Genomic DNA, 27,603 nt, shown 5'->3' on the forward strand with positions numbered 1-27,603 from the left:
AAAGTGAATTAGGGACAGAATCTCTACCCTCAGGGGACTGGGACCAGGTGGAGCTGCTTGCCCTTGAGGTTGTGTTTTGGGGAGACAGGAGACCTGGGGTAACACCAGTCAGGTAAGGGCTTGGATAACCATGAAGGGCCTAACAATCGACACAAGATAAGAGTCTTAAGAGAATTCAGAATGTAAAATTCTACTCATAGCAGGCAGCGTGAGATTTGGGAAGAGCAATTCCAACAGTCCCCCTCCCCATCGAGCTCCCGCATTAACACTTAGCAACTCCGCTCTACAGAGTTTATTGGGTTTATAACTGGACAAAGTCACACGTGTACAAAATGAAGCTCACACTATCCCAAAGCAGAGTAGGGATTGAGGGCTGGGGATCCGTTACTGGCCTTTGGGGGAGCTCCGAGGTGAGGGGCAGCCAACCCTCCCACTCCAGAGAGATGTGGCCACAGGGGAGGGGAGGAGAGGGAGCCCACCTGGCTTTGGTCACAGAACACAGAGCCTGGCACTGGGCCAGGGCAGACGGATGGTGAAGTAGGAGCCCCAGAAACCACCCTCCCAGGGAGCCCGGGGACTGCTCCACCAGTCCCACTCGCAATGTGGTTGGTCCAGACCTAGACTCAGGGGCTGGTGCAAAGGGAAGGCAGCAAAGCAGGAGGGAGGAGACACTGAAGTGTGGTGGCCCAGGGCACCCAGACCTGTGGAAAAGGGCGGGTGGGGAGACAGGCTAGCTGCTACTAGGCAGCTAGCAGCGGGTCTCATAAATGCCGCTGCGGCCAATGTAGCGCACCCATTTGATGACATCGTGGTCGCTGTAGTTCAGCTTCGGTTCAAACACCTTCAAGTAGCGCACCTTGAGGCCAGAGGGTGCGAATGGCACCTGGGCAAAGGACAGCTCCAGTTAGGAATGTGGTCTTCCTCTCACAGCTGCTCTACTCTGGGAAGTTCTGTAGCCCTGACCTACTTCATCTCTCGCTACTACAGGTATTTGAATGCTTGGGGTCCTGAAAGAAGCTGGGGGAAGCTTAAGAAGAGTCTTCTTAAGAGGTTACTAAAGAAGAGAGCATATCCAAGAGTAACTAATATAATCACTTGGGTTTGAAGTCAGGCCTTGCCTATGATAACCTGAATCAATTCCTTTAATCAGCAGGAGGCAACAACCAAAGACCCACTGTAGAACACACTTATCCTGCTCAATATTATGGGCTTAAAAAATAAGGTGGAGAAAATTATATGTCTAACATGCACAAAGCAAAGTCAGCCCATTCTCCTGTCTGTAAATAAACTTTGTGTCTTACTTGGCATTCAAGCAATCTAAATTTTTCCAAAAAATTGTTTTATGACAGCTTTAGAAGTCAAAGATATTTGTCAGTGTGAATAGCAATTTCTAGTAAGAGGCCTGAAGGGGGAAGGAATGGGTCTATGAATTAAAAGTCATTTCCCCTCTCTAGGTCTCATATGCAGGAAGTAAGGTACAGAAATTGACCTGAACAATCCTAAGATCTTTCTTAGCACACCCTGCCATGGCTCTAGGCCCCTCCTTTGCCATACCTCAAAGTTCATGGAAATGGGGGGTCGAGCCCATTTCTTCTTGTCATTGGTGGGCAGAAGTTCAATCTCTGCGCTGATTTGCGATTCCTTCATGCCTGCCATGCGCTTGATCCTGGGAAGAGAGGGGCAATAAGCAGGAAGTGCCCCTGATAGCTTGGAGGAGTTTCAAGGTCGAGGGTGCCTTTTTGGAGGGGTCAGGGGAAGGGAACTGAAGAGCTTGTGGGAGGTGCTAGGACAAAAAGTATGGGGAAGAACCTGATAACCACTTGCTATGGAACCTTGGGTATGCTATTCCTTTAGCACTGTTGGCTGCAGTTTCAGCTTAGATACACAGGCATGCTATCCCCTGCTCTCTATTTCACAGAAATATTACACGGGCAAACAGGGAAAAACATGGAAACATTTTGATAAATAAACGCATGCATGCACCCAAGTGCAGGCATGTGCACACTCACACAGAGGTACAGGAGTGAGAGCACAAGCAGAGAGGTTCCTGGAGAAAAAGGCAGGTACCCTCCCCCCACCCACCACACACACACACACTCTCTCTCTCTCAAGACAATGAAGGTAAAACTTAAAAAGAGGGTACACCAAAGCATTTTGAGCCCTGCGGTGGCCTCGTGAAGGAGACTCACTTCCACACGATGGCGTTCTCGCTGGCCTTGTACTTGGCCTTCCCCTTCATGCAGATCACCTGTACCCCGCTTGTGTTCAGTGGGGTTGGGATCCTCACCTAGAAGCCATACAACGGTCAGGGCGCTCTGTCAAGCCCTGACATCAGCTGCCTTTATACCTGGAGACAGTGCTTTCTCCTCCCCAAGTTCCCTGTTCTCACCTCAATCTTCTGAGCCAGTAATGAGGGCTTGAAATTGGACTTGATGACCACCTTAACCTCCAGCTTGGTGCGTCCCACTTCTCGCACTAGTGGGATCACCCGGAAAGGAAGGATGATGTCCTTGGTGGTACGATACCTTTAGGGGTGGGGAGCAAGGTTGGCATAGGAGAGCCTGTCCTCCTCCCTCTCCCCCATCTCTCTTGGCCAGCAGCACCCCCTGCCTCCTCACACCCCAATGGCACCTCATTAGCTCAAACTCTCCATCTGGTGGGATGAAGCTGATGCTGCGTTCAGAGTCAAACTTGCTGAGTCGCACACACTGGTGGAAGGTGCAGTCATCGATGGCAATTGATTGCTTCCCACTGCGAGCAGGGGCAGAAGGTCTCCTCGTTGGTACAGGAGTGTGGCAGGAGAGAGTTAGCTGGGACGCTATCCCACCCCCAAAAGCTGCCACATCCTGGGTAAGGCCTGTGCTACAGACTATGGAAAGCTACCAGAATGGAGAAAGCTGGCAACCAGGCAAGCACACCCTCGGGAAGAGGAAGTCTGCATTACTGCAGAAATGGTATCTTGAAGGAACCTGTGATAGCCCAAGCCCTGCTCACCCCTCCAAGGTCCACCCTCTCCCAGCAACCCTGCTCAGGCACCTCTTGCTTGTTTCATCAGCTGTGCCTTTGCCTTGCTTCTCAATGACAATCTTGTCATTCATCCCAAACTTGCACTCAGGCATGCCACTCAGGTAGCTCTTCATCACCACCCGGCCTGACACATGGGCACTCAGCACCTGCCCTGGTGATAGACAGATACATGGGAACACTGGAGTTAGGACGAGAATCCTGCCCTGATCCTGCCTCTCTAGCTTCATCACGAGAGGGCTCTCACCCTGGGGGGACATGAGGAGGTTCACACTCTCCAGCACATCCAAGAAGAGCTCATTCCGGCGATACTTGATGCCCTCCCGCCGCCAGCCAATCTGCCCGGTCACCTGGCTGGTGATCTGGGATTGCTCTTCTTTTGTCTACATGGGGGGACAGAGAAAAATACTAATGGCCTCATTCCTCTCCACCTTCAATGATCCTGTCTCTATCCCCACTCCACTCATTCCCCCTCCCTTTTAGTCCCCACCCTGTAATTCATCCTCCCCATGAGCTCCATGCGGCAGGGCCCAAAGAAAACTGGAGCAAAGCTGTAAAGGTGGAAGCTGAGGGAACAACTTACCTGATGCTGGAGGCCAAAGGGCCAATGTGATGCCCACAGGAAGCAGGAGGGGAGCACAGACGGGAAGCAGCAGGCAGAAAAGAAGAAGGCAGCTATAAGGCCTGGATCCTAGAGGAGGGCCCACGCTCTCTCCTCCTGAGGAACACCAGGCCTCCAGGGCAGCCCACACCCTTCCTTCCCCCAGTGCAGAAGGAAACTGCTTGAACTGTATTCCCAGTAACAGAGATGCTGAGTCAGCTGCTCCTAGGGTGGAGGGCCACATACAGCAAAATAGGCCCTCAATCATGGTAGAGGGCTCAGGCCAGCACTTCCTGTCAAAGGCGGGCTCTTGAGTAAGCTGGGACAAGGTTCGCGGGGGGCGGGGGGGGGGGGCGCTCAATGAGGATGGGCCCCACCCTTGCTGTGGCTGTCCCACTGAGTACCTGGCTCTTGATACCCTGCTGAGTGATGAAGGTTTTCAGTGCTCCTGTCTCTGAATTCTGTGGATAGCCAAAGTCCAGGATCTCTGCAAAAGGAAGGGAACCATCAGCCCCTGGAAAAAACTGAAGGCTCCTTCAGTCCAATCCCTCCCCTGGTCTGGACCTATCTGGCCAGCACAGCCCTAGAAGAGTACGGGATCATCTGCAGCAATGTCCTCTAGCTTTGTAGCATTTACTCTGGGATTTGTGCTTCATAAGAAAACATAATTAAAACGTCAGATTTTTTTCACAGAGAAAATCAGAAGAATCTCATGGACAGTGGGTAAGAGATCAAGAAGCACTGAGTCCTTAGAAAACAGATCTGGGAAGGGAGACTCTGTTCCCTTAAATCATACCCTACAGAGGAACAGAGATAATGCAACCCCAGCAGTTGGTAATATCTCACCCTCCTTCAGGCTCTGAGGCAGCTGTTGAGATAGAAAGCTGGAAGGACAGTCAGTGAACTAAGGCCCAAACCACAAAGGTTAAGAGGGAAATGTGCTTAACTGCAGGAGGCCCAGCTACCAAGCCCCACAGTTAGGTTCCTAGCCCCCTGAAAGATCTTTTGGTCCTCCGCCCCATCTCCCCATACCTCCACTCGCTAGCCTATTTCTGTGTTCTACTTCAGAGCAGCCTTTAGGGCTGAAATTAGACTGGCCTTTTCAGGGCTCAAAAGACCAGTCAGGAAAGAAAGTTCACAGGACACTGGAAGGAACCTCACATGTGCCCCTACCTCCAGGCTAGGCCCCATCAGGTCCATCCCCACCCTGGGCCCACCGCCCTGCCAGCCTCACCATCCAGCAGCTCATATATGAGCACAAAATTGTTCTTGATGTTCTCCTCGCTGATCTTGCCAAAGTAGGCAGCCATTACGTCACACATCTTATAGAGGAATTCGAAGACCATGGCAGCATTGACATTCTGCTTGGTGACAGCTGCCAACCAGATGTTGGACCGCTTAACATGGAAGAAACTGGTGCGAGCGATGTTGGTGACGGGGCTGCGAACCTGCTGCCGGGCGTGGATAACATTGACCCGAAAGGCATCCACTGCATTCCTCCTGAGGGAAAAGGTACATAGGGGCTGCTCAGCACCCCGTCAAACCTCACTCCATGGGGATCAGCCACAGCTGCTAACAACCTTTCCCCCTTTCACTGCTTAAGTCTGACATGTACTCTGAAGCCAATACCTAAACCACTGGGGCAGTTCCCTTGTGACTCCCAGCAGAGGCATGGAAGTAGGGCCGGAGCTGAGCTGGTGTCTGAAGGGAAGTCAGGTGGGAATGACAGGAGGACAGGTGTGGTGTTAATAAAGTAAAGTCCATCAGGCTTAAGGAGGTATGTTCCCGACTCCCAGGCCTGGCCCCAATTTCCCAGCTGCCACCTCTCTAACTTCTCATTAAGCTCCAGGCCCAAATGAGAAAGATACCCTTCTTCTTCTTCAGTTCTCCCACTTGTGATCCTACCAGTGGGGAGGCGTGGCTTTTCTAGAACTGAGACAAAGCCACCGTGACTTTGGAGAAGGCTCTAATCCACTGAGGAAGAAGCACCAAGGGGCCATGGAGCTGGACCATTCATTCCTGTCCAGGATCCAATTCCAGGACGAGTTCAGGGAATGAAAACAGATGAAGAAAACAATGATGGGGGGGGCAGGGCCCCCCACCCACCTGTGCCTGGGCGGCAGCTTGATAGGCTGCTTACCTATTGCTACGGCAGCCAATGAGATGGGATGAGAGAAATGACGCCAGCAAGAAGAGGAGAGTGACAGCAACGAGAGAGAGGATTAGACACACAACACACTGGGGTGGGCAGCAGACACCATGAGGTGGAAGCTGACAAGCAACAGGCAAGGGGTGGGAAAGCACAGCAAGGCACGCAAGACAGTATGTGCCCTGGCTTAAGCAGGTCCATCCAGGGCAGGAGGGAGTGCAGATGGGTGTAACCAGCCAGGTTCAGGCAAGCCAGGCACTCCCACAACTCTAGTGCATGCCCACCACCAGCCAATGGACAAACAGCCACAAAGGCCAGGCCAGCCCACTAGCCAGGGAGCTGGGAGCCAAGGAGCTAGGGCACTGCAGCAGGCCCATTCTATAACTATCTATCCTAAACTCTTAAAGGAAGAAAAACAGGGCAGCATGAACCAGAGGAGCCTAATCTCATTAGAGCTGCTGAGGCTAGGATGTGTCCCCTCACTCAGGAAAGAACAGCGGCATGCAGGGTGGGGCAGAATGAGAAGGCAGGCTGTGCCTCCTTGTTAAGGTCTGAGGGACCCAGAACAAGGAGCTCTTCCAGGTCTACTCTGATAGGCCAGAAAGGGCCACATGGCTCCCTGCCCTTCCCTTAGTGACCCGGAGAGTGCCTCAGGCTTGCTCACAACCTCTCTTCTAGGAGTGGCCCCAAGGAACTGAAAACAGCTGAGTCAGCAGCCTGCCTCCTCCAGAGAAAGGGAGTGGGAGAGGATTTGGAAGCCTGGAGAGGCTTTCAAGAGAATCCAGTGAAGGCTCTCACCATGAGAAGGGCTTCTGAGAGCAAGACTTAGACAGACTAGTACCACTAGCCTGGCCACTAACTTCAGCCCCTGGAGAAAGATCTCCCTCCTCCTCAGAGGAGGAATTAATCTGCCAGGGCAAAAGCACTCATTTCCAGCAAGTAGGTCTGTCACTAAGGGAAGCAGACGGCAGGAAGGGCAAGAGTTCCTAAGACTGTGGGGGCCACACCATTCCACAGGTCCCGCCTATTGCCAGGCCAATACCACCAGACCTAATGGGAACCAGGCTGTATTAGCTGAGCTTCTAGGATGCAGCAAGGGATGGGGGTGGCCCAAGTCAAGTCTCTGGTAGGAACGGACCTGGTCCTACATGCTGGGGAGGAGGGATGAAGGGTGGGGGCACAGCTGGCTCAGCCAGGGGACTCACCCGATGTCATCTCGGTAGACCCGGGAGATGAGCACCTCCCCCTTGTGATTATAGATGAATAAGCCTCCAATCATGGCGGCAGCTCAGTCTCCAAGGCCCATCGCTCTGAGAACAGACCTAGGACAGGCGGAGGCAGGGTAAGGGAAGGCCTGAGAACCTCTGCCAACATCCTCTGTGGGGCTGTGCAGGTCACTGGCTGGGCTTTTTTTCCTGACTCAACCCTCCAGTAAGTGACCCTGAGGCCCTCCCCAGGCATGCCCCTCCCCTTAGCCAGGCTCCAGTTCCTGTTTATCCCACACTGGAAAGGAGAAAGAAATGGAGAGGGACTTGGGCCCAGGATTCTAAGGCCATTTTGACCCTCCCTTTTCTGGGGCTGAGCCCAGAGAGTAGCCCCCTCCCCCTCTTCACAGTGCTGAGCTCAGCACGGATCCTTTTTGGCCCCTTCCTGTGCAGACTCTCACTCAGACTGTAGCCAGTGAGTCACGGTGAAGGCCTGCCTGCGGCTGCAGGAATGGCGGTAGGAATTACTCCACTTTGTTCAGGTCTGGGGCCCCCAGGCACAGCTTTAGGAGCACCCAGTCTCTCAGGCTCCACTACCCTTCTGAGAAGACTGCAGGGCCTGAACCTGCTGCTCTCTAATTCACAGAAGTCTAAACATTCCAGGAAAGGGTGTGCAGGGCGTGGGGAGGAGAGAAGGGAGGCCTTAGGCCCTGACACCAACCGAGGAGTGTGGCTCCAACCAATCCCAGGCAGTCAGATAAGCAGGCAAAAGAGCAGAGCAGAAAGGCCCCAGCCCTGGCAGACTACACTTCAATGACCCAAGCTGCTTATGAGTTATTTTTAACCACCTCCCTTTCAAAAAGGGAGGATCCCTCTCAGCTCCCAAAGGCAATAAAAATAAGGGGGGTGGGGGGTGAGGGGTGAGGGTACAGTTCATAAAATGAAGAGATCAATCCAGCTGAAATTCTATGATTCCAGACCCATGACATAACTCATTTCTGGCCTGAGTACCTACAAGCAAGGGGCGGAATATGTGAATTATCCAAATTATTTGGGTCAAATTAATTTAGACTGTTTGCAAGGAGAAAAAGGGTTAATTTAGTTCTAGATTTCCTGAATTAGCTCTGCTATTAATTTCACAGGGCAGAGGGAGTTTAGCAGACTTTTCTAAACTGGAAAATAGAGCCTATTACTGTGGCCATCAGGGCCTCCCAAACTCAGTGAGAGGTCTCTCAAGGTGGTGGTGAACACATTTCACCCTTCAGTCCCAAAGAGGCTGGGAGAAGAAATGCAAAATGGAGGTAGAGCCCTGAGCAAAGAAGCAAGTTCACAGGTATCAAGTGGTAGGGACCTCAGAGCACCAAAGAGCAAAGGTGGGGCCCAGGGCAGGAAGGGAATACTGAGTTAAGGGGAAAGACTGGTAGAAACAGCCAGGCGGTCTACTTCAGGTGAGCCTGCAGCAGCAACAGGGCTGGGGGGAACATCTGGAGGAAGGAGTTTCCAGTGTGACAAAGGTAAGGCTTTGAAGAGGAAAAAACAGTAGGGAGAGACTGACAGTGGTGAATAAGGGAAAGCTGGGGCTGCGTAACTTGCTTTGAGGTTCAAGCGTAGAGGCATGAGCGGGTGGTGGGCTTTTCGCCCTGGGGAGGAAGACATCGCGGGAAAAATATGGCTCCACGGGGGTGCGGGGGCTGTCACAGGCCTGAGGAAGAAGAGCCGCGGGGTGTCACTCAACTGGGAAGAGGGGGTACCGCAGGGTGGGAGGCTTGTCACAGTCCAAGGAGGCGGCACAAGGGGGTGTCACTGTCCTAGGAGATGGGGGAATTGTCCTTGCGCTGAGAGGAGGCGCCAAGGAGCAGGGGGGGGTTGTCACGATCCCGGGTAGGGGGGCGCCGCGCGGCGTCCCCGCTCTGGGAGGATTCCAGTAAGTCTCCCTCTCACGGGAGGCGCTGGACGGGTCAGGTGGAGGGCGCCGCTCCTGGCCCGTCCTGCAACCGCGCCCCGGGCGCCCCCGCCCCGCCGTCAGCTCCCTCCAGATCTGAAGGCTGAGGCCAGTCCTGGGTGTGGGCAGCTTTCCGCGTAGCGCAGTGCAGGGAAGGGCAAAGCTGGGCAGCGTGGTAGGCGTTCTCCCTCACCCCTGACCAGATCCCGAGCTTACCTGGTCTCCGCGACCCCCTGCTCGGCCCGCCCGGCCACTCTCCAGATCCCAAGATGTCCGCCCACCCCCTGCTCGCTTGCCCGCTGCCTCGGCTTTCACCGCAGTGCCGCGGCCCCGCCCCGAACACAGTTGCGCGTGCGCGTCCACCGATCGCGCCGACTACATATCCCGTCAGGCCCCTCGACCTTCTCGCTTACAATTTTAAGCTTTCTAGGTTTAGCAAAACTACAACTACCCGAATGCCTTCGGCTGGGAAGGCGTGCCTTGGGGGAGGAATAGGCGTGGCCTTATCCACCCTTTCGCGAAATACACATCCCATCATACGCCACTCCACTCACTTCACTTTCCCCACTGAGCATTCTGGGAATTGTAGTCTGCAATCCATCCTGTTCCTATTTCAGTGTTGAGGAAAGCTTCAGAGAATTAATACCATTTGTTGAAGCCCATCTGTCAAGCCTGAGATTGCTGTAGGCCTTTTCTGTCTCCGGAGTCCGAGGACTGGCTGTGCTCACTTTACACACACACGACTTGGCAGAAGTGTTTGTACTGAAATTCCTGCTTTCTAACACCACCTCTGATTCTCCCAAGAGTTTTTCATCAAATATTTGTTCCAGACATGAGCCTTTTCCCAGGGTTCAAGACCCAAGTAAAAGGGCAGGGAGCAAGAAGGCAAATACTTGTAAGAAACTAGCCAAAGCTTTTCAAGAATGTCTGTTCTATCCCAGCTATACATACGTATGTGACATCTCAAGCCCAGAACCTGTGTGCCTTCTAGTGACAGCATATATGTTGCTTAAAAAACCGTTGGCAAGTTTAATTTAACTGGACATGGAATTTGAAATCCCCTCTCTGATGAACAGAGTTAATCTTCAAATCCAAGCTGAGAAGAGACAGCAAACCCTCAGACATGAAAGGCCTACTTCCTCTTGCAGGACCTAAAGAAAATCTGTTAGCTCTTCTCTTTCTGTAGGGAGAGATGCCCTGCTGCCTTCACTGCTGCTGAGCCCATCATGAGAGGAAGGACAAAAAGGGGCAAACCTGGTTGCAAACCCTACTGTCCCAGCATCCTCTTGCTACAAGCCAGGACATGGCAGGATAAAGATCTGGTCTCCCTCAAACGGTGGTCACAATGTGAATCCATTAAGTGACCGAATATAGGCATTTCTAATTCCTGAACCAGCACTCAAGGCTTCACTGCTACCTTTCCAAAAGCTTTATCTTCAGTAATATCCTACCATTTAGAGTAAATAATAATAATAATAATAATAATAATAATAATAATAATAATAGCTACCATTTATTGAGCACCTATTCTACTGTGTGCCAGGCACTGTGCTAGGCACTTTTCGTACATTATCTAATTTAAATCCTCACAACAACCCTGTGAGGTAGGTATTATTATCGTCATTTTACATATAAGGGAACTGAGGCTCAGAGAGATTAAATAACTCTCTTATCACGAAACCAAAAAGTAGTAGAGCTGGGATTCAAACCCAGAACAACCTGACTCCAAATCCCATGCTCCTGTGAGTTAGAGTAGAGGCAGGGGGGAGAGAAAGGACCATATTCAAGAAAGATCGTTGGAGTGGAATGGATATGATATAATGACTAGTAAGATATGGGGAGGAATTTAAGCCCATAAGTGTTACTAGCTGGTGTGCCTATGTAGAGTGTGATAAAAATAACCAAGATTGGAATTCAGGAGGAACACACTTGATGCGGGAAATGAGTTGAGTCCATATGGGTATGTCCATGGTGATGTCCAGTGGGTGGTAATACAGATCTAAAATTTGGAGGGAAATTGTGGCTGAAGATATGTGTTTTAGAATCACCAGCATATCAGTGTCAATTGAGGACATCAGGATAGATGACATCATTTGAGGAGTAAACATAGAGGAAAGAGAAGTGAACCAAAGATGGAACACTGGGAGCACCAAAACTGAAGGCATGAGCAATAGTGGAGGAATTCTCAAGGGAGTTGAACATGGCAGAGTCAGGAAAGGAAAAGTATAGGAGGCAGCTCTGTAGTGGTGGCTAGAGAAAGCCATGGCCTGGGTTGGGAGCAAACCTAGAGCTCCTAGAAGGCAGGCAAGACTGAGTCATGCTTCCAACACAGCCCTTGGTCACCAAAAACCCAGGAAGTCTTGGTTAAATGAATGAACGCCAAAATGTCCCTACCCTGGTTTGCCCCAAAGCCTGGAGCTTAAGACTTAATCCTTAATCTTGACACCCCAGTCCTAAAAATATGGACACCTAGGTAAGCCAGGAGAACTTATAGACGAGGTTTAAAGAGAACGTCATGATTTGCTTAAACTGGAGAATAAGGTAAAAAAATAAAACCTGGCACTTTAGTAGGAGTCCCAGAAGTCCCCCTGCCCAACCTTTCTCTGGGGCATCATGGTAATTATGAAATCAGGGAAGGGCGTGTGGGGTAAGAGGCAGGGTGAGAACAACCTGCCAGTTGCTTGGGGAGTCCTCTGCTGAGCCTAAACTGACACCCAGCTTATGAGCTTTATCCAGTAGGAAGATGATGGGGACATGTGTGGGAGGCTTGAGGGCTATAAGGAAGGGGAGAGGGAAGTCAGGGAACCAGCCCTACAACCTGGGAGAGAAGATCCAGCCCTCTGGGTAGGGACCAGCCCTGAGGCTTAAGTGAACTTGCATAGGTATGTGTGTGTGTGTGTGTGCGTGTGTGTGTGTGTGTGTGTGTGTGTGTGTGTGAGAGAGAGAGAGAGAGAGAGAAATAGAGAGAGAGGAGACATAAGGATGGGGCACTCTCTGGAAAGGGGAACAGAGTCTCATACATGGGTGAGAGGCTGGAGCCCCCCCCAAAAGCCTAGTGACTCAACATGTTGAAGTGGGGGTGTGGGAGCTGAACATCCTTGGGAAGCCCTGAGGGGCTGCTGAAGCAGAGTTCCTGGTCTCCTCGGAGGCTGGGCCTCCCCTTGCTGGGGGCTCACAGAAAGTCAAACAGCCCGTAATTCTTGGCTGCTCCAGGCCCAGGAAAAATTGAGGGAAGAAAAAAGAAAGAAAAGAAATGTTTCAGGCCCAGAGGTGAGATGAGCCTAGTGGTTAGTAGAGTTAGAGGTCTGAAGGAACCAGCACACAGGACAGGCATGGGAGTACAGATGTAGGGGTAGAGCAGATATGCTTCCTGGAAGCCACTAGCAGCTCAGGCAACTGAGGGGGCCCTTCGGGCTTCTAGTAAAGGCAGGCACAAGCTGAGATAGCTTAGATGGTTATTGGAAGTGACTACAGCTCTAGGGTGCAGGACTGTGGCAGCCCCCCACCACTGTGGGGCGGGAGCAGTTAGGAAGAGGGGCAGCTGAATCAAGTATTTTTTGGTGTCAGTACTGTGGGGGAAAAGTTAAGAGATTGGCACACATGCTCAAGGGGATACGGTTAATGGAGGGCTGATGTAGCTGGAATGAACGGTGCAAGGTTGCTGCGGGGGTGCCGGTGGCGGGGGGAGGGGCGGGGGGCGGAAGGTGGGGATAAAGGGGTGAGCAGGCCCTCAAGGGCACCGCTGGGTTCAACTCCTGAAGTGTGTGTGGGGAATAAGGAGCAGCACCAGCAAGTCGGGTCCCAGTAACATGAAGGATCCTGGGAAGGCCCTCAGCGGTTAGTGGACAGAGGGGCAAGCTGGGGCCGGTGGCAGGTTAGGGGCCGCAGTGGCGATCGGTGGGTGCACCCCGCCCTCGCTGCGCCCAGCGAGCAGTTAGCGCGCCTGAATTTAGTTCAATTTATTTCCCTTTCAGGTACCAGACAAAGTAAAAAAGACGGACGGACGGAGAGAGGGACGCAGCCGCCCGGGTGCGGGAGTGGGATGCAAGTGGGGGAGGGGCCCTGTTCACATCACATCCACAAAGAACTCACTGGGGTTTCCCATGGCCATGCGGAAGGACTGTCTGCTGGCTGTCAGTTCGGGGGGCACAGAGGCCAGGTCGCGGCCCGGGGGGGCTCCCGGGGGCCCCATGGCCGCGGGCGGCGGGGGCATCATCAGCATGGGGGGACCGTAGAGAGGGGGCACGCCAGGGGGGCCGTAGCTCGGGTGCGTGTGGTGGCTGCGCAGGCTGCCGGCCATGGAGTGGTGGCTGCGGTGGCTATGCTCGCTGGCGGCAGGCCCCGAGCGCTCGCTGGGCGCCCTTTCCCGCGACCCCCGCAGGCTGCTGCGGGTTGTGTGGTCCGACTCGCTGCCGCTGCCGCCCGACTTGGAGTCCCCCGCCTTCGGGTCCTTCTCCTTCCGCCGGTCACTGCCGCTCCGGTTGGAGCCACTGCTCCGGCTGCCTGTAGGGGACAGGCAGGCGCAGGGCGGGCGACGCTCAGGGCTTGCAGCAGCAGCTTGGGGTTCGCCTGTGCCCCCACCACCGCCCCCCTCCACCTTACCTTCACTGTGCTGACTGCTGGCGCTGCCCCCACCATAGCTGTACCCCAGCTCTGGGAAGCCTGGGTGCGGGTTGTAGGGGTGTGGGGGCGGCGGGTACTGGTAAGGGAAAGCCATGGGCCAAGGGGCGGCCCCTGGGTGCGGCAAAGGGGCCAGCGTGTCCTGGTCAGAGGCGCCACTGGAACCGTCGTGATCATGGAGGGACAAGTTGGCCATGTCTGTGGAGGGGAGGGCCAGATGAGCTGGGTCTATCCCATGCCCCCACACCCCTAGGTCAGGAGAGAGAGGTCCCCGGTCTAGGTGAGGGGGGTACATCTGTGATGACACCTAACAGCAGTGGTAGTTTATCCTCCAAATGAGCAGAGGCACAGGTCAGAGATCTCTCACTTCTTCAGACCCCCTCTGCCACCTACCTGAGACGGTGGAGAGGGAGACCCTGCAGACACAAACCACACAAGGAAAACCCTCCTCAGGAAGGCTCTAAGCCCCCACTGCAGATGCTCAATGCCCAATCCTGACACCCAACTCCCAGGCCCAGAGAGGCCCCCTTCCAAAGGTTTGACAGTTTCTCCTCCTTCCTCAGTAAGCTGGCAGAAGGAGCACAAATCTTAAATGGGCAATGTTCTCCTCTGTTCACTTGGGGGGAGTGTGGGAAGCTGAAATAGCAGACAGGTATTGCAAACCTGCAAGTCATTAGGCACGATACAAAGCTCTTCACCTCATGCAAATGTTACCACCATCCTATGAAGAGGGCATTAGTCACATTTTTTCCAGATGAGGAAAGTGAAGTCCAGAGAGGTTAAATGACCCACCTGAGGTCAATCCAAATTGTAGCCAGAGCAGAAGCTAGGAGTTGCTTACTTTCTTCTTATCTTTCCAGGTGAGTCATTAATAAAGAGTAGGGAGCAGTTTGGGGAAATTTAGGTGAAATTTTGCCCTCTCCCTTCATCTAGGACTAAAAAAAATACTCATTATAGGCCAGAACGAACATAGGCCTTTCAGAGCCTCCCCATACAGAAGGCTCTTGGTCCAGATGGATTTCCTGGTGCTGCTGGGGAAGGTGGAAAGGGCTCAGAAAGAGAACAACTTAGATGCCTCCTCTGTGCCCTCTACCCCATTCCCAGCCAGGCCTCATTCTTCACAGTATTAACATTACTTGTTTCATGACTCTGGCTCCCACAGTAAATTGTTCACTCCTTAAGGGCAAGGCTGCCCCCAACAATGTTGGAACTACTTGAACGGGGCCACCAGAAGTGTTACCTGCCTGGGACACCCCTTGCTCACACCTCATCATACCAGGTCCCAGAGCTCTGACAGAGCTGGAATTGCCCTACGGGCCATGCTAGATACAGATGGAGCCCTTTGTTCCAATTCCTTAAGTAAGCCAGCCCAACCTTCCAGGGAAGAAGAGGTCAGGAAAGGGGGATCTGAGAGGGCGGAGGCTGTCTGTGGAGTCTACCAGCTAAGCCATCAACCTGTCAAGGCCTGCAGCTAGCATGGGGGGGTGGTGGTGGTGAGGAACAGGGGGCTGCCTTGGCTCATGCCCCAAGAGCTGGTGACTATTTCAGCCTCCGAGCTGTTGTCCTGAGGGGAGTGATTGTGGGCTCCTGGGGATCCCCCAAAGAATTGGGGTCCCCAATTCTTTCCTTTGAGCCTGCTGAGGAGGCTGAGATCTTGGCCAGTGAGAAGAAAAAGACCTGTCAGCCTATCCCTGAGCTGGGCCTCTGGGGGGTCTTGGCCAATGGGTAAAAGACCCAGGAGGCCCCAGGGATAGAACAATAGGTCTTGAGCAAAACCCACAGCTGTCTTGAGAAGCTTTAGGGGTCCCTGGAGGTTCAGGGTCAGGGCTGACTTCTTCTAATGATGATAATAATAACCACACAGGATTGAGTCTAAGAAGCCATTAATTATAAGATGCACCCCAATTTCAGAGATATCGAAATGTGAAAGAAATGTTCACCTTAGAATCAATTAAATTTATGAATGGAGAATTTTTTAAAGCACTTACTGTGGGCCAAACATGGTGCTAAAAGCATTATACACACTGTCTTAACCTCTAAAAAGCTCTGAGATAGGTTCTACTATTACCTCTAACTTACAGATCAAGAAGTTGAGGCAACGAGAGGCTGTCACTTAACTCATGTTCACACAGTGAGGGCATAGCTAGGATTTGAACTCAGAACTGTCCAACTCCAAAGCCCTATGCACCCTCCATCATGACCTTGTGCTCTGCAGCAACAGCCTTTCTAGTCCTAGAACCTAACCTGAAGCATTTTAAGTCAGTTTTTGGACTTTAGCCAGCAAGTGCCACTGGGATGACAAAAGGCTCCCTGAGGCAGAGGCGGCTGCTGGGAGTGGGCTTCTGCTCCCAGGCTGAGCAATGCTGTCCTGTTTTGAGGACTCCCCTTTCTTCCCAAGGGCTGTCTATATGCTCAGGAGGAGAAGGGAGGGTTCCCTGCAGACCTTTCCTCCTTAAAAAGCCTCATTGACTTTGTACTCTCTCGGGATCAAGTCAAGCTTGGGGCAGCTTGCAGAGTCCTCTACAAGCTGGCCCTGACAGTTTTTTTTCAGTTTCAGCCCTGACAGTTTTTTTCAGTTTCATCCCAAGGCCCAGCCCACCCTCAAGGGTCTGAGGAGGCTGGGGACTTGGGGCCTCAAGCCAGCCCCAGGTCCTGCCTTGGTGGAACCTGCTTGGTGCTGGGAGGGTGATCAGGGGCCAACGGTAGGATCTTTGACCTCGCTAAGATAATGTTTCTGCAACACCACACACCTAGGCAGCTCCAAATGGTAGTAAGAAAAAGGACTCTGGAGCCAGAAAGACCTGGACCCAAGGCCTAACTCCTCTGTGTCTGACTGTGAGAATGAGTGGACTATTTAACTTCTCTAAGTCTGTTTCCTCAGCTGAAATAGGGATAGTGATCCATCTCCTCAAAGGTGAGGAGGCGGGGTTGTGAGGACTGAGTGAGAGTGAGATGATGCTTAGAAACAACCAGCACGGGGCGCCTGGGTGGCTCAGTCGCTGGGCGTCTGCCTTCAGCTCAGATCATGATCCCAGGGTCCTGGGATCGAGCCCTGCATCGGGCTCCCTGCTCCGCAGGAGGCCTGCTTCTCCCTCTCCCACTCCCCCTGCTTGTGTTCCTTCTCTCGCTGTGTCTCTCTCTGTCAAATAAACAAATAAAATCTTAAAAAAAAAAAAAAAGAAAGAAAGGAAGAAACCAGCATGGTGCCAGAAACAGAGGAGGCACTTAGAAAATGCCAGCCCCAAGACGGGGACGCAGAGCAGGTGAAAAGGCCTGACTGGGATCTGCTTCTACTAGAGAGGGAGGCCCGTGTCAGGCCTCAAGCTGGGCCCCCACCTTGGCTGCCTTGCTCACGCCTCATGTGGGCTCCCTGGGGTCTGCTGCCACATCCCGGGGCCCCTCCCCACTCCCAGCCAGGAGACAAAGCAAGGAGGTGGGGGAGGCACATACTGCCACAGAGGTCACCGAAGATGTAGTAGCACTGCTCAGAGAAGGTGATCTTGTTGACAGTGTGGCGGATGAAGCCGGCTTTCAGCAGGTTGCTGGCATACTTGCGGGCCTCTCTCCGGTCAGTGAAGCCTTCCACGTTGTGGTATAGCCAGTCCACCACATCCGAGCCTGGGGGCAAGGCCGCCACTTGATTGGGAGGCCCACCTGACTGGGGCTCATCTGACCTCACAGAAGCCACAAGGCTGGGGCTGGTGCCAACTCCAAGGAGTGGCCTAAGGGAGATCTTCAGCCCCCAGCCGGCCCTGCCCCACCTCTCCCCACCCCGCCCTTCATCCCACCATGGGGCCCTCTCACCGATGAAAGCGTTGGGGATGGTAATCTTGAGCCACATGCGGTCTCGGACCTCCAGCCCAGATTCAGGGGAGGCCATGGCTTTGACAATGGCGGCCATGTCACTGTGGATGGACAGGTGGAAGTCGTCTAGGCCTGGGGGTGGGAGGCAGAATGGTGAGGCAGAAAGGGGCTACAGAGTTAGGTGGAGAGGAGTTTGCACTGCAGCTCTATCGCCTAATAACTATGGACCAATGGTGGGCACATTATGGACTTCTAGGACACTTAGTTTCCTCCTCTGTAAAAATAGGGACTTTAATATTTATTTTGCAAGGATTTGTTTGTTTTTTAAAGTAGGCTCCATGCCCAATGTGGAGCCCAACACAGGGCTTGAACTCACAACCCTGACATCAAGACCTGAGTGGAGATCAAGAGTCCAACGCTTAACCAACTGAGCCACCCAGGCGCCCCATATTTTGCAAGGGTATTTGAAGAGAGAATTAAATAATATGAATGAAGGTGCTTAGCAAAGTGTATAATATGTGTGTTATAATAAAAATGGCAGTCATTTGCTGAGTGCTTACTTTATGCCACATATTGGGATCGAGGCTTCACTTATACCCTCTTGTTAAAACCCCCTCCCTCACCCCGGAACCTGGTAGAGTGCGTATCATTAGTCCCATTTTACTAGAGGAAACTGAGGCTCGCGGGGTGCTCAATACAGGTTCAGAGGCAAACATTGTTTTGTGAGGGTTTTGTGTCCACTCTGGGAAGCTGCAGTGTGAGGTAGCTGGAATAAACTCAGCCCCCTCTCCAGCCCCCTCTGACTTTTAAGCAAGAGTCTCCATGTGGGCCTTCATCAGTCCCTCCCACCTGGCCTCGTCTGCTGGGCCTCGGGGGCAGGGTTGGACACTCACGCTCTGTGTCAGGGATGGAGCTGGTGATGGAGGAGCTGGTGGAGGTGATGGTGCTCAGGGAGGGGCTCATGCCATAGGCAGGGAAGGTGCCGGTCATGGCTGCAGTGTGGGAGACCCAGGCTGCAGGGTCAATGGGCCGGATGGGCTCGCCTGCAGGGAGGATGAGAGTCAGGGGCTGCCCATGCTGCCCACTGGCAGGCCCCACAGGGTAGGTATGAGGGTTCAGGGCAACACAGAAGGAAGGAGAGACAGGGTTCACGTGTGCCAAGCACCAGCTTTAGGGCTAGGTCCCCCAGCCACTTACTCCTGGGCAGTGTGAAGCAACCACGTGGACTTGGGTCCCAGCACTTGGCTACAGTCAGGGTGATGGGCCTGAAAGCAAGGGTGTCCCTAGTGAGGGCAGGATGCACGGAGTCCAGACCAATCCCCTTGCCTAACAGCCAGAAATGCCTGCCCCCTCCTTCCCAATGTCCCATCCCATCCATACCCCGGTTTGTGCACAATCTCCCGCAGTACCCGGACTGCGTCGTCATTACTCATGTTCTCAAAGTTGATCTCGTTTACCTGGGAGAGAGGGCCAGAAGTGGGATAAGCAGCTGGGTTGGGGAGGTAGATAGGGAAGCTGAGGTTGGTGATCAGGTCTTCCCCCTACCAAGAAGTGGCCTCTAAATGAGCAGGCATTATCTCCCTACTCCCCATCCACACCACCATCTCCAGTGGGCAGTGGTACCTGTAACAGCATATCTCCTGGCTCGATGCGTCCATCTGCAGCCACAGCACCCCCCTTCATGATAGAACCGATGTAGATGCCTCCATCACCACGCTCATTGCTTTGGCCCACAATGGAGATGCCCAGAAAGTTGTACTTTTCTACAGAGAGTAATACAACCTTAAGAGAGGAACAAGGTTCCCACCCAAATTCTGAGTTCCTTATTAGAAAAGGGTGGAAAGGGATGGGAGGAACTAACATTCATCAAACCTGAATCGGGCCCTGTGTTCAGCATGGTCAAGCATGCTTCCATTCAGGCCTTGCTAGCTCTGCCACAGGGACTCTTCATCCCATTTCACAAAGCAGGCCACTGAGGTTCGAAAAGCTTCAGTGACTTTTCTAAGCCATTAAGTGGCAAAGCCAGGATTCAAACACAGACTTAAATTCTAAGGTTGGGGCTCTTTTTACGACATCCAGCTATCTCCTAGAGACAGTACCTAGGGCAGAAATCAGAGAGCAACAAGCATCGGCTGAAAAAGGGAAGCGGGATAGGAATCAGAAATTACTTCCTCCAGGAAGCCTTCCCCGATGCCATCCCTCTGCTTCCACAGCTCTCTGTGCTTGTCTCTGTCATAGCCCTGATCACGAGCTACTGAGATGATCGGTTTATGTACTGGTTTATGTTTATGAAAGCTCCTCAGGGTCAGGGAACATATCTTGTGCCTCTTTGAACTCTTCAAGTCTGCCCAGTGTCTGGCATATAGTAGGCCCTCAAGAGTGTTGTTTCACCAGACTCACCCATGTTGAGAGTGACTGTGATGATGTTGAGTGACATGGTGGAGTCCGTGATGCTGCTGAAGGACGAGGACTGGAACAGACAGAGGCCCTGAGCAGCATGTAGGGCTGGCAAGAACTCACTGCTCCCACCTAGGTCCTCCTCCAGGCGAGCCCTCGGCAACCCCTCCCCTAAAAGGCTCAAATGCTGGCCCCATAGGAGGAGGTTTAAGGAAGCACACACCCTGGATCTGCCTGGACAGGGCACAGTCTGCCCCCACCCAACCCAGGCATCTCAGGCCCCGTACCCGCTCAATCCGCGAAACCTTCTGCTTCCTCCGCCGCCGCTTATGTCTTCTCATCAGGCGTGAGGCGCTGCTCTGCTCTGTGGAGCTGCTGAACCTGGGGGGCCCACAGTCGTTCCCCACCAGGCTGGCCCAGCCCTGCCCCACAAGAGGCACCACAGGGCCCAAGTCCCCCATGCAAAGCCCACAGCCCTCCCAGGGTCCCACCATCCTGGGGGGAGATGGGGTCAGGGCTGCTCGGGGGTCACCTGCCCCATAGTACCAATGAAACCAAAGCCCCACCTGCTGGTGGAGTCATCCTCATCCGAATCAAAGAAGCTGGTGGTCTCTAACTCGCTGCTCATAAGGGTGGATGAGCTATCATAACCCCCTGGCTCTCGCCGCCGTTCCCCCTTTGCAGTTCCATTTAGCCGGGTTGCTGCAGGGAACAGAGGCAGCTGGGTTCACAATGCCGATGCAGGAGGGAAGGGAGGACACAGGGCTGGGCTAGGGGCTGCACTGGGGCCAGGCATACCCAGAGCTCAGGAAAGGGCAGAGAAGTGGGTAGCTGAATGGAAGCGGTGGGGGTAGGCGTGGGTGGGGGTGGGGAGGGAAGGTGTCTGTTCAGGGAAGACGCACTGTGCTCTGGGCCATCCCTCCTGCGTGGCCGCTCGCGCTGGGCAGACACCAAGGAGTCTGTCTCTGTGTCATTGTCCAGGTTCTCCTGGCTGCCTCCACCAGCATGAGGGCTGCAGGGAAGAGAGGACTTGGTGGGAGAGGGGGCAGGCTGGGGGCTCCCTCCCCCCAGCCCTGGGCTGAGCTGATGCATCCCTCCCCCATGGGCCTGCTCCACCCTCAGGCCACACTCACTGGAAGGATGGGGGCCGGGAGTCCCCAATGCCTCCCGTGCGCTCCATGGGCGGTGGCAGTTCTGATGGGTTGTCAGCACAGAAGGGAGCTGGCTCTGGGTGTGAGCCCTCAGCAGACACCAACTGATGGGGAAAGAATGGGTGGGTAGTGTGGTACAGGGGGCACCAGGGAAATAGCAGATGGTTGGCTTCTGGCAGGGCATGCAGACTTGGGGAGAATGAAGCAAGGGACATGGAGGTAGAAGGAACAGGACTATGCAAGGTCAGCTGAGATGAGGAATGGACTCACTGCTGGTGGATGGGGAGGATGGGAGGCATGAGCTATTGAAGTGGGATGGAGGCAGAGAACAAGGGTCAGTGGTCTAAGGCAGAGGTTGGCTGGAACCTGAGGCAAAGTGCCTCAAAGGGCGTCGGAGACATTTGTGTCTCTGATGAGTGTTTCTGTCCCTCCCTCTCTCCATATTCCACCTCCCCCCGGCCCCCCATCTTTCACCAAGGCTACAGAATCTGGGGTGAGAAAGAGTTCAGGTAGAAAACTCAGGGCAGAGTCCGATATTGAAGTATAAAACCACCAGCTATAATCTTAGCAACGCTTTTCCTGTCTAGCCCACCGCAGGAACGCAGGAGGAGGAAGGGTTGAGGAGGGCTTCTTACCCAAGACACCACCCGGCCATTGAAGCAGGGCAGCTTGGCATTGTCGTCGGAGATCTCCTCCTTCACCACTCTGCAGGGAAAGTGTGGGGGTGTCCAAGTGAGCTTTCTGAGGTGGAAATGGAAGGGTCCTCACAATCCTAACTCAGGGGCTCCCCCACCCTAAACTGGGAATCATGCCACCAGCCTAAGCCTATTCAGATGGGAGCAGAAGTGGGAGTCACCTAGGGACAGCTCTTTAGCACCACCAGGAAGACATCAGCCCTGCCCAGGCCGGATGCCATCCTGGGGTGTCCTCTCAGTTACCAGGTGACTGCAAATTACACCTGACAAATTGCTGTCCCTCATGAATGTGGCTACTCCCTAGAATCATGAGAGTGCTTTACCCAGTCCCAATATATCTCTTCTGGACTAGACTTACTCTTTCCCTCTGACCCTAAACTAGGAAAAAGTACATCCTTATTTCTGTCTTTCCCTTCTTGGGAATCCTGACATTCTTCTGGGAGGTTTGGATGAGGAGTTTAAGGAAATTAGGAAAGAGAAGGAGAAAAGGTATTTACTGAACATCCTCCACTGCCTTTATGGTAATAGTACCAATTGCTCTCATTTATTAAGCATGTATCATGGGCCAACACTTTGCTTGTGTCATTTCATTTAAGACAGATACAGATGGGGAAACTAAGGCTTAGTAAGTTCAGAAATTCACTTACGGTCACACCACTAATAAAAGCTGGAATTTGAATGCTGGTCAGCGTGATTCTTTAGCCTTTATTCTTACCTATTATACCATCTTATCTCCCTAGAGTTAGAATGTATAATCTTCACATCACCTTCATTGTATGGACAAGATTCTCATTTTACGAGTAAAGAAATGGAGAAACATTCAGTAACTTGTCCCAGGTCACAGAGCCTGGAAGATATCAGAGTTGGAATTCAGCCCCAAGCTTGCCTGACTGCAAAACCTATGGTCTTTCCATGGTATTTCACATTTTCTTCTCATACCGTGACACGTGATGTGGATGTGTGTGTGTGGTGTTGTGGGGGGAGACAGTGATGTGGGGCATGAAGGGGGTGGGATGTGTATAGGCATGCAGTTTGGCTTGGGGATGCATCAAGGCAAGAAGTCAGACCATGATTACAGTTTGGGGCCAGGGAAAGGAATGAAGAAGTTTGAGGGCCCCAGACTGTTTCAAACACCCCAGGAGTACAGAGCTGGAAAGATGTGATCAGGGGCAAGAGAAAGACACATGCCTGGGGTTGTGAGCAGAGAGGGAGGCTGGGAAGCCTAGTCCTTCCTTGTTCTTGCAGCAGCTTCTGCCCAGAGCCGGGAACATGCTTGGCTCCTTGTGATGCTCACATTCTTGGACTCACAGCCAAGTTCGAAGACCGAGCCTGCCCTTCTCCCTCCCATCCAGCTCTGGTTCCTCCACCATTTCCAACCCCACAAAGACCCTGGGAAAGCAGCTCTAATCATCCTGGTCAAGCCCACGATGGCAGAAAGCCTAGGGATAGAACATGCTGAAAAGAAGGGACATGGAGGTAGCTCAGAGTCATGAGCCAGGCTGGCCACAGGGTTACCCTAAGCTTGCAGTCCAATATGGGAACTGGGGCTCAAAGGAAAATGGGGTATGTGGGTCTTAGGGCAGACACTGACCTGCTCTGGAGGGGGTCTCCCTGCAGTGGGAAACTGCTGCTGAGTCCCCACCACTCCCTCCCCCAGCAGGCCCCACCACATAGCTCCAATGCTACAGATGTTTCCTCTCTTTCTAGGGGTCACCGACAGGTCGCCAAGGCTCTGCTGACTCATAACGATCAGCTGATCTTCAGCAACAGCCTTGGGGACCTCAGAGAGACCTCCCCCTCCCACCATGGAGATGAATGGCTCAGGGTTGCACAGCGCACACACACACACACACACACACGCCGTAAGCAGAGCTGAACCAATCTGGGTTCTAATTCTGCTATTTGTTAGCCCTCCTATCTTAGGGAAGTTTCTTAACTTTTCCAAACCTTTGTCTTATCCTGGTAAGTGTGATTTGTAAATGTTGGCATGACGTAGGCTTACAATAAAAGCTAGTTATTAGCTGTGTCCATTTTTAGCAGGTTCCATACTCTTTCCAACTAGGTGTAAGTTTCTAAGGGCGGGGACCAAACAAATCTACGCATCACTCATTGTCCATCATCGTTCATTCAATTAAAAAGCCTTTGCTAAGAGCCCAGTGGGTTTTAAGTCCTGTGCTTGCCATTGTATAAACCTCAAGAAGCACCAGACCAGGAGCCTGCCTTGTCCTTGGAGGTTATGGCCCAATGGATAGTTCATACAAGTATATGGCAAGTGGGAAGTGGTCAGAACCATAAGAACAGCAGATGTGCTCACTGGACAGACATCTGCTGAGTATTACTTAGGTGTCAGGTCCTGGCTAGGAGCTGGGTAGGTGTAAGGATAAATGGGATAAAGTACCATAACTTTAAAAGCTAAATGCAGATGAGGCAATTTGGACCTGGGGAAGAAAAGGGAAGAGCAGTGTGCTCAGGGTAGAAGGCCCAGAGGCAGGGCAGTATGTGACATGGAGCGGGGAGCAACACGGTTTGTAGTCCAACTTCCCATGTTGCTCCCGCCCACAGCTCAAGGCCACTCTAGCATCCATCAGTGGTGAAAATGTTTATTCTTCCTCCATTTCCCAAGTAATTTAAGAGGGTCTGGCCTACCTTAACTTGACAAATACTTCTGGAGACCAGATGGGAGTTGGGGAGTCCTCAGTCCTCACAAACCAGAACCTCAGAGGGTAAGCTTGGAGAGCAGCCTTTCTCCTCTGACCCACTCTCCCATCTGTCAGCAGAGGTCGCTGGCCTCTGCCCAACCCTGGTCTCATGGGGCTAGGATAAGTGGCAGCCCTATCACCTCTACAGTTTGCCAAGGCTCAGCATCTCCCTCAGAGAGGATGTAGCTGTTCAATGGTGATGATAATAATAACACCTACAATTGTGTGATTAAGGTCTTAGCCTTTGGAGCCAGATTTCTGATGCAGAACCAAGCTCTGCCACTTACTAGCTGTGTGGCCTTGGGTAAGTTACTTAACATTTCTTCATCTATAAACTGGGGATATTACTACTTATTTCATAAGGCTGTTAAGATGACTGAATGAGTAAAGATCTGAAAAGCATTCAGATCAGTGCATGCACACTGAAGTACCATAAAAAGAGTTTGTTAAATACATGAAATATATATACTTCTCAGCTACCAGTTCTCTGTGACAAGACAGCTCTAGCCCTCTCCTGCTCAATAATCCTTCTGGGGATAAAAACAAAATCAATCTCCTCCTTTAGGTTTGTTCTCAATCCTGTTAAAACAGTCTACTATAATATTTTGCAAAGGATGGTTCAAGTACCACTCATGTATGCAAGATCGCTTCAGGTGCACCTGAATGAATGTTTAATTCAATAGTTAAGTATTTATTTTTAACATATTTTAGAAAGAAATACAAGTAGAAAATCAGACCTGTGATTTCATATTACTGATTGGGTCAAGCTAAGAAAGAGAGCGTGAACTGGATTTAAAGAACAATATTAAGTCAACCGTGAGTAGATGTAATGGGAACCCTCCTATGACTATGGTTAGGCCTGGTTTGACAGCAGTCTGGCGGGAGTGGGAGGTAGCCCAGAGAGGTATAAGTTTAGGAGGTGGGGGCTAAGCCCACTGGGTTCAGGGGTGAGTTGAGGGTAGAGGCACAGGCCTATCCCAGTCCCTCAAGGCATCCAGTCCCAGGGTGGCTCCAGCACACTGCACTCTAGCTGATTTCCCCTATCCCATACCCTGAGGCGGCATCTTGGTCTCTTCCAACTCTGTTTTTCTCTTACCAGGCCAAGGCCTCTGCCCCCTCACTCTCACCCCTTGCAGATCGATCCCTCTTCAGAATCTTCCCATCAGGGGTGTCTGTCTCTGGACTGAAGCCAGACAATCATTACTACACCAGGAGTACCCCACCCCAGCATAGGAACAACAAAAGAAGCAAGAATGGTCAGAAGCTGCATAGCACGACCCACGTCCCACATTCAAAGCACTCTCACACACAGGCTCTCATGGGCTCATCAAACCCTGAGTTCCGTGGGGAAAGATGACAGCAAAACATGTTAGGCAGAAGACAGAGAAGGTGCTTGCTTCCCAGGCCAAGAGGGCAGGGGTCCTGGAAGAGAAGCCAGACTCATCAACACCAGGGAGGAGACTGTCTCCCCTCATTCAGCTCTGGGGCCTCAGCTCCAAAGGGCAGTGCAGGCCTCAGGCTGGGGCTGGAGAGACAGCCTTTAGGCCTTCAGGGCCCGGGAAGGCCTTCCCCACAGGCCTCCAGGCCCAGTGCCCAGTTAGTGTGGGGCAGGCAAGTCTGGGGGCCTCCCCCTCCCCCAGTCCCCTGGGAGATGGGGGGGGCGGTGAGGGGATGGGCCAGGCTCCCCCTCCCAGGCCAGCTGCTACAGAACCTTCCGGCTCCAACATTCCATCCCCTCTTAAAGGGGAAGTCCTTGCTTCCAAACTCCGCCTGCCCAAAGCCCTGCAGATGGGTGGAGAAGACCCCGCCAGGCAGAGGAAGATGAAGAACACCAAGAGACTCTTCCTGGCCCTCCCATCCAGGCTCTGAGGCCCTTTCCAAGGTCTCCCCCTTGGCCACCATCTGGAGGAAAAAGGCCCCAATTCTGAAGGGAAATCAGCACCTAGGCCAGTGGGGACTTCTCAGGGGTCAGGCACTCCAATTCTTTGACAACATCCTTAACACCCCACAAGGAAGGGGAGACAGCTAAATAAACATTAGGCTTGCTGGCCTTAGCCTGCTGGCCCCTGAACCGCCACCCCAACTCCCCCTCCCCCCAGTTCAAAGTCCCAAAGCATAGCCCCTGGATGCACTACTCCAAATACGGCTTTGAGTTGGGAGGTGAAAAGATGGAGAGGGCAAAGGCCGAGTGCCAAACACCCCAAGTCTCTGCTAAAAAGGTGGCTCCCCTGGCGGGCCGAAGGTTGGGGACTCTGGCTCTGGAATCGGGTGGAGGGGGTGTGTGTCCGTCTACGTAGGCCACTGGTCTCTGAGGAGGTGAAGGGGACTTGGAACTCTGGTTGCTCTTGGGGAATTGGACGTCCCCCTAAAACTGGGGGGGCCTAGGTCCCCCACAAGAGGTAAAAGGAGAGTCCCTAAAGGGGCTAGAACTCCAGCCTCTGAAAAAGCCAGAGGGGCCCCAAATGCCCAAGTCGCCCCCTGGAATCCAGAGTAGGGCCAGAAGCCAGTGTAGCAAGGGGAGTCCAAACTGGCCGAGTGGGCCCCGAGAAGCCGGAGGGGCCGGGGTCCCCCGGAGGTGAGGCGGGGGCCATCCTCACCCGAAATCGTCGTCCATAGACTTGAAGAAGAACTTATAGCTGGGTCGCTGCAGAACGCCCTTAAAGTCCGCCAAGGTGACGCGCTCGGCGGGCAGGGGCAGTTTCACCAGGTACGGCGTCTCCTGCCCGTCCAGGTGGTAGATGATCTTGGTCTCGCCCATGGCTCCGGCCTCGGGCCCGGCGGCCCGCGCGCGGCCTGCTCCGGCGGCCGGGCCGGGCCTCTCGGGCGGCGACGGCCCTCGGCGCGGCCCAGCGGCTCAGCCTAGCTCGGCGGCCGGCCGCGGCGCCAGCTCCCTTGTTCTCCGGTCGCTCCCGGGTCCCAGCGCCGCCTGCCGCCACCGCGGCCGCCGCTTCCGCTCCCCACTCTCCCGGCTCCGCTGGAGACTGCGACTCTTCCGGTGGCCGCGGCCCTACCCGGGTCTGCGCTGCGGCTCGGCCGGCTCCCCTCCCCCGACCCCGGCGCGGCCCCGCCCCGGCGCGAGCTCCGCCCCTGGCCGCCTCCGCGCCTCGCTGGCCTCACGGCAGATGGCCGGGCCCTCTACCGGGCCCCGCGGACACCCAGCGGTGAGCTCGGCCGCCTGCGCTCCGCTCCCTGGCCTGCGGGGAGCTTGGTGGCGGTCGCCTAGGCTCCCTAGACAGGAAAGGGCAGATCTCACCAGGATGGCCGCGTTCGCGGACTCATCAAGGCCCTGGCTCTGGACCCCAGGGGGATCGGCTGT

At 53.5% G+C, this 27,603-nt stretch overlaps 2 protein-coding genes across 5 annotated transcripts; both read right to left on the reverse strand.

Moving 5' to 3' along the window:
- Positions 1 to 277: 277 nt before the first annotated feature.
- AP2M1 (adaptor related protein complex 2 subunit mu 1) lies at positions 278 to 9,288 on the reverse strand. The gene is made up of 11 exons (XM_045903260.3): positions 9,138 to 9,288; positions 6,980 to 7,096; positions 4,860 to 5,125; positions 4,030 to 4,112; positions 3,272 to 3,407; positions 3,037 to 3,178; positions 2,632 to 2,751; positions 2,390 to 2,525; positions 2,190 to 2,287; positions 1,555 to 1,666; positions 278 to 883 (listed from the first exon to the last, which is right to left on the reverse strand). The coding sequence occupies exons 2-11, from the start codon at positions 7,051 to 7,053 to the stop codon at positions 749 to 751; spliced, it is 1,302 nt and encodes a 433-aa protein (XP_045759216.1). The 5' UTR covers positions 7,054 to 7,096; positions 9,138 to 9,288; the 3' UTR covers positions 278 to 748.
- A 2,520-nt stretch (positions 9,289 to 11,808) lies between these two features.
- Positions 11,809 to 27,308, reverse strand: DVL3 (dishevelled segment polarity protein 3). Of its 4 annotated transcripts, none has more exons than XM_054504303.2 (16): positions 26,885 to 27,308; positions 21,529 to 21,598; positions 20,876 to 20,997; positions 20,645 to 20,754; positions 20,309 to 20,444; positions 20,030 to 20,123; positions 19,746 to 19,815; positions 18,969 to 19,108; positions 18,726 to 18,802; positions 18,543 to 18,628; positions 18,239 to 18,388; positions 17,346 to 17,477; positions 16,992 to 17,159; positions 13,524 to 13,739; positions 13,014 to 13,424; positions 11,809 to 12,125 (listed from the first exon to the last, which is right to left on the reverse strand). In XM_054504303.2, exons 1-16 carry the CDS (start codon positions 27,043 to 27,045, stop codon positions 12,094 to 12,096), a joined length of 2,175 nt encoding a protein of 724 aa, XP_054360278.2. In that variant the 5' UTR covers positions 27,046 to 27,308; the 3' UTR covers positions 11,809 to 12,093. The 4 variants fall into 4 exon arrangements, with proteins under 4 accessions (XP_054360278.2, XP_045759217.2, XP_054360279.2 ...); XM_045903261.3 differs by having other exon boundaries at positions 18,543 to 18,610; positions 26,885 to 27,306; XM_054504304.2 differs by having other exon boundaries at positions 11,809 to 13,424; positions 26,885 to 27,307.
- Between the last annotated feature and the right edge of the window lie 295 nt (positions 27,309 to 27,603).

The sequence above is a fragment of the Mirounga angustirostris genome, unplaced genomic scaffold (genome assembly GCF_029215605.1).
Source record: "Mirounga angustirostris isolate CCGP_5_RB_7025 unplaced genomic scaffold, mMirAng1.0.hap1 SCAF_1, whole genome shotgun sequence".
Taxonomy (NCBI): Eukaryota; Metazoa; Chordata; class Mammalia; order Carnivora; family Phocidae; genus Mirounga; species Mirounga angustirostris.

What these genes read in the sequence shown, in the direction of transcription:
- DVL3 (XM_054504303.2), bottom strand. Translation starts at nt 27,045, where the DNA reads ATGGGCGAGACCAAGATCATCTACCACCTGGACGGGCAGGAGACGCCG. An exon ending in GAGGGATGGCCCAGAGCACA is followed by an intron (nt 20,445 to 20,644) that starts GTGCGTCTTCCC and finishes TGTTCCCTGCAG; the next exon opens with CAACCCGGCTAAATGGAACT. An exon ending in CACAGTCACTCTCAACATGG is followed by an intron (nt 19,109 to 19,745) that starts GTGAGTCTGGTG and finishes TACTCTCTGTAG; the next exon opens with AAAAGTACAACTTTCTGGGC.
- AP2M1 (XM_045903260.3), bottom strand. Translation starts at nt 7,053, where the DNA reads ATGATTGGAGGCTTATTCATCTATAATCACAAGGGGGAGGTGCTCATC. An exon ending in GTCTACCGAGATGACATCGG is followed by an intron (nt 5,126 to 6,979) that starts GTGAGTCCCCTG and finishes CTTTTCCCTCAG; the next exon opens with GAGGAATGCAGTGGATGCCT. An exon ending in CATATATGAGCTGCTGGATG is followed by an intron (nt 4,113 to 4,859) that starts GTGAGGCTGGCA and finishes TTCCTTTTGCAG; the next exon opens with AGATCCTGGACTTTGGCTAT.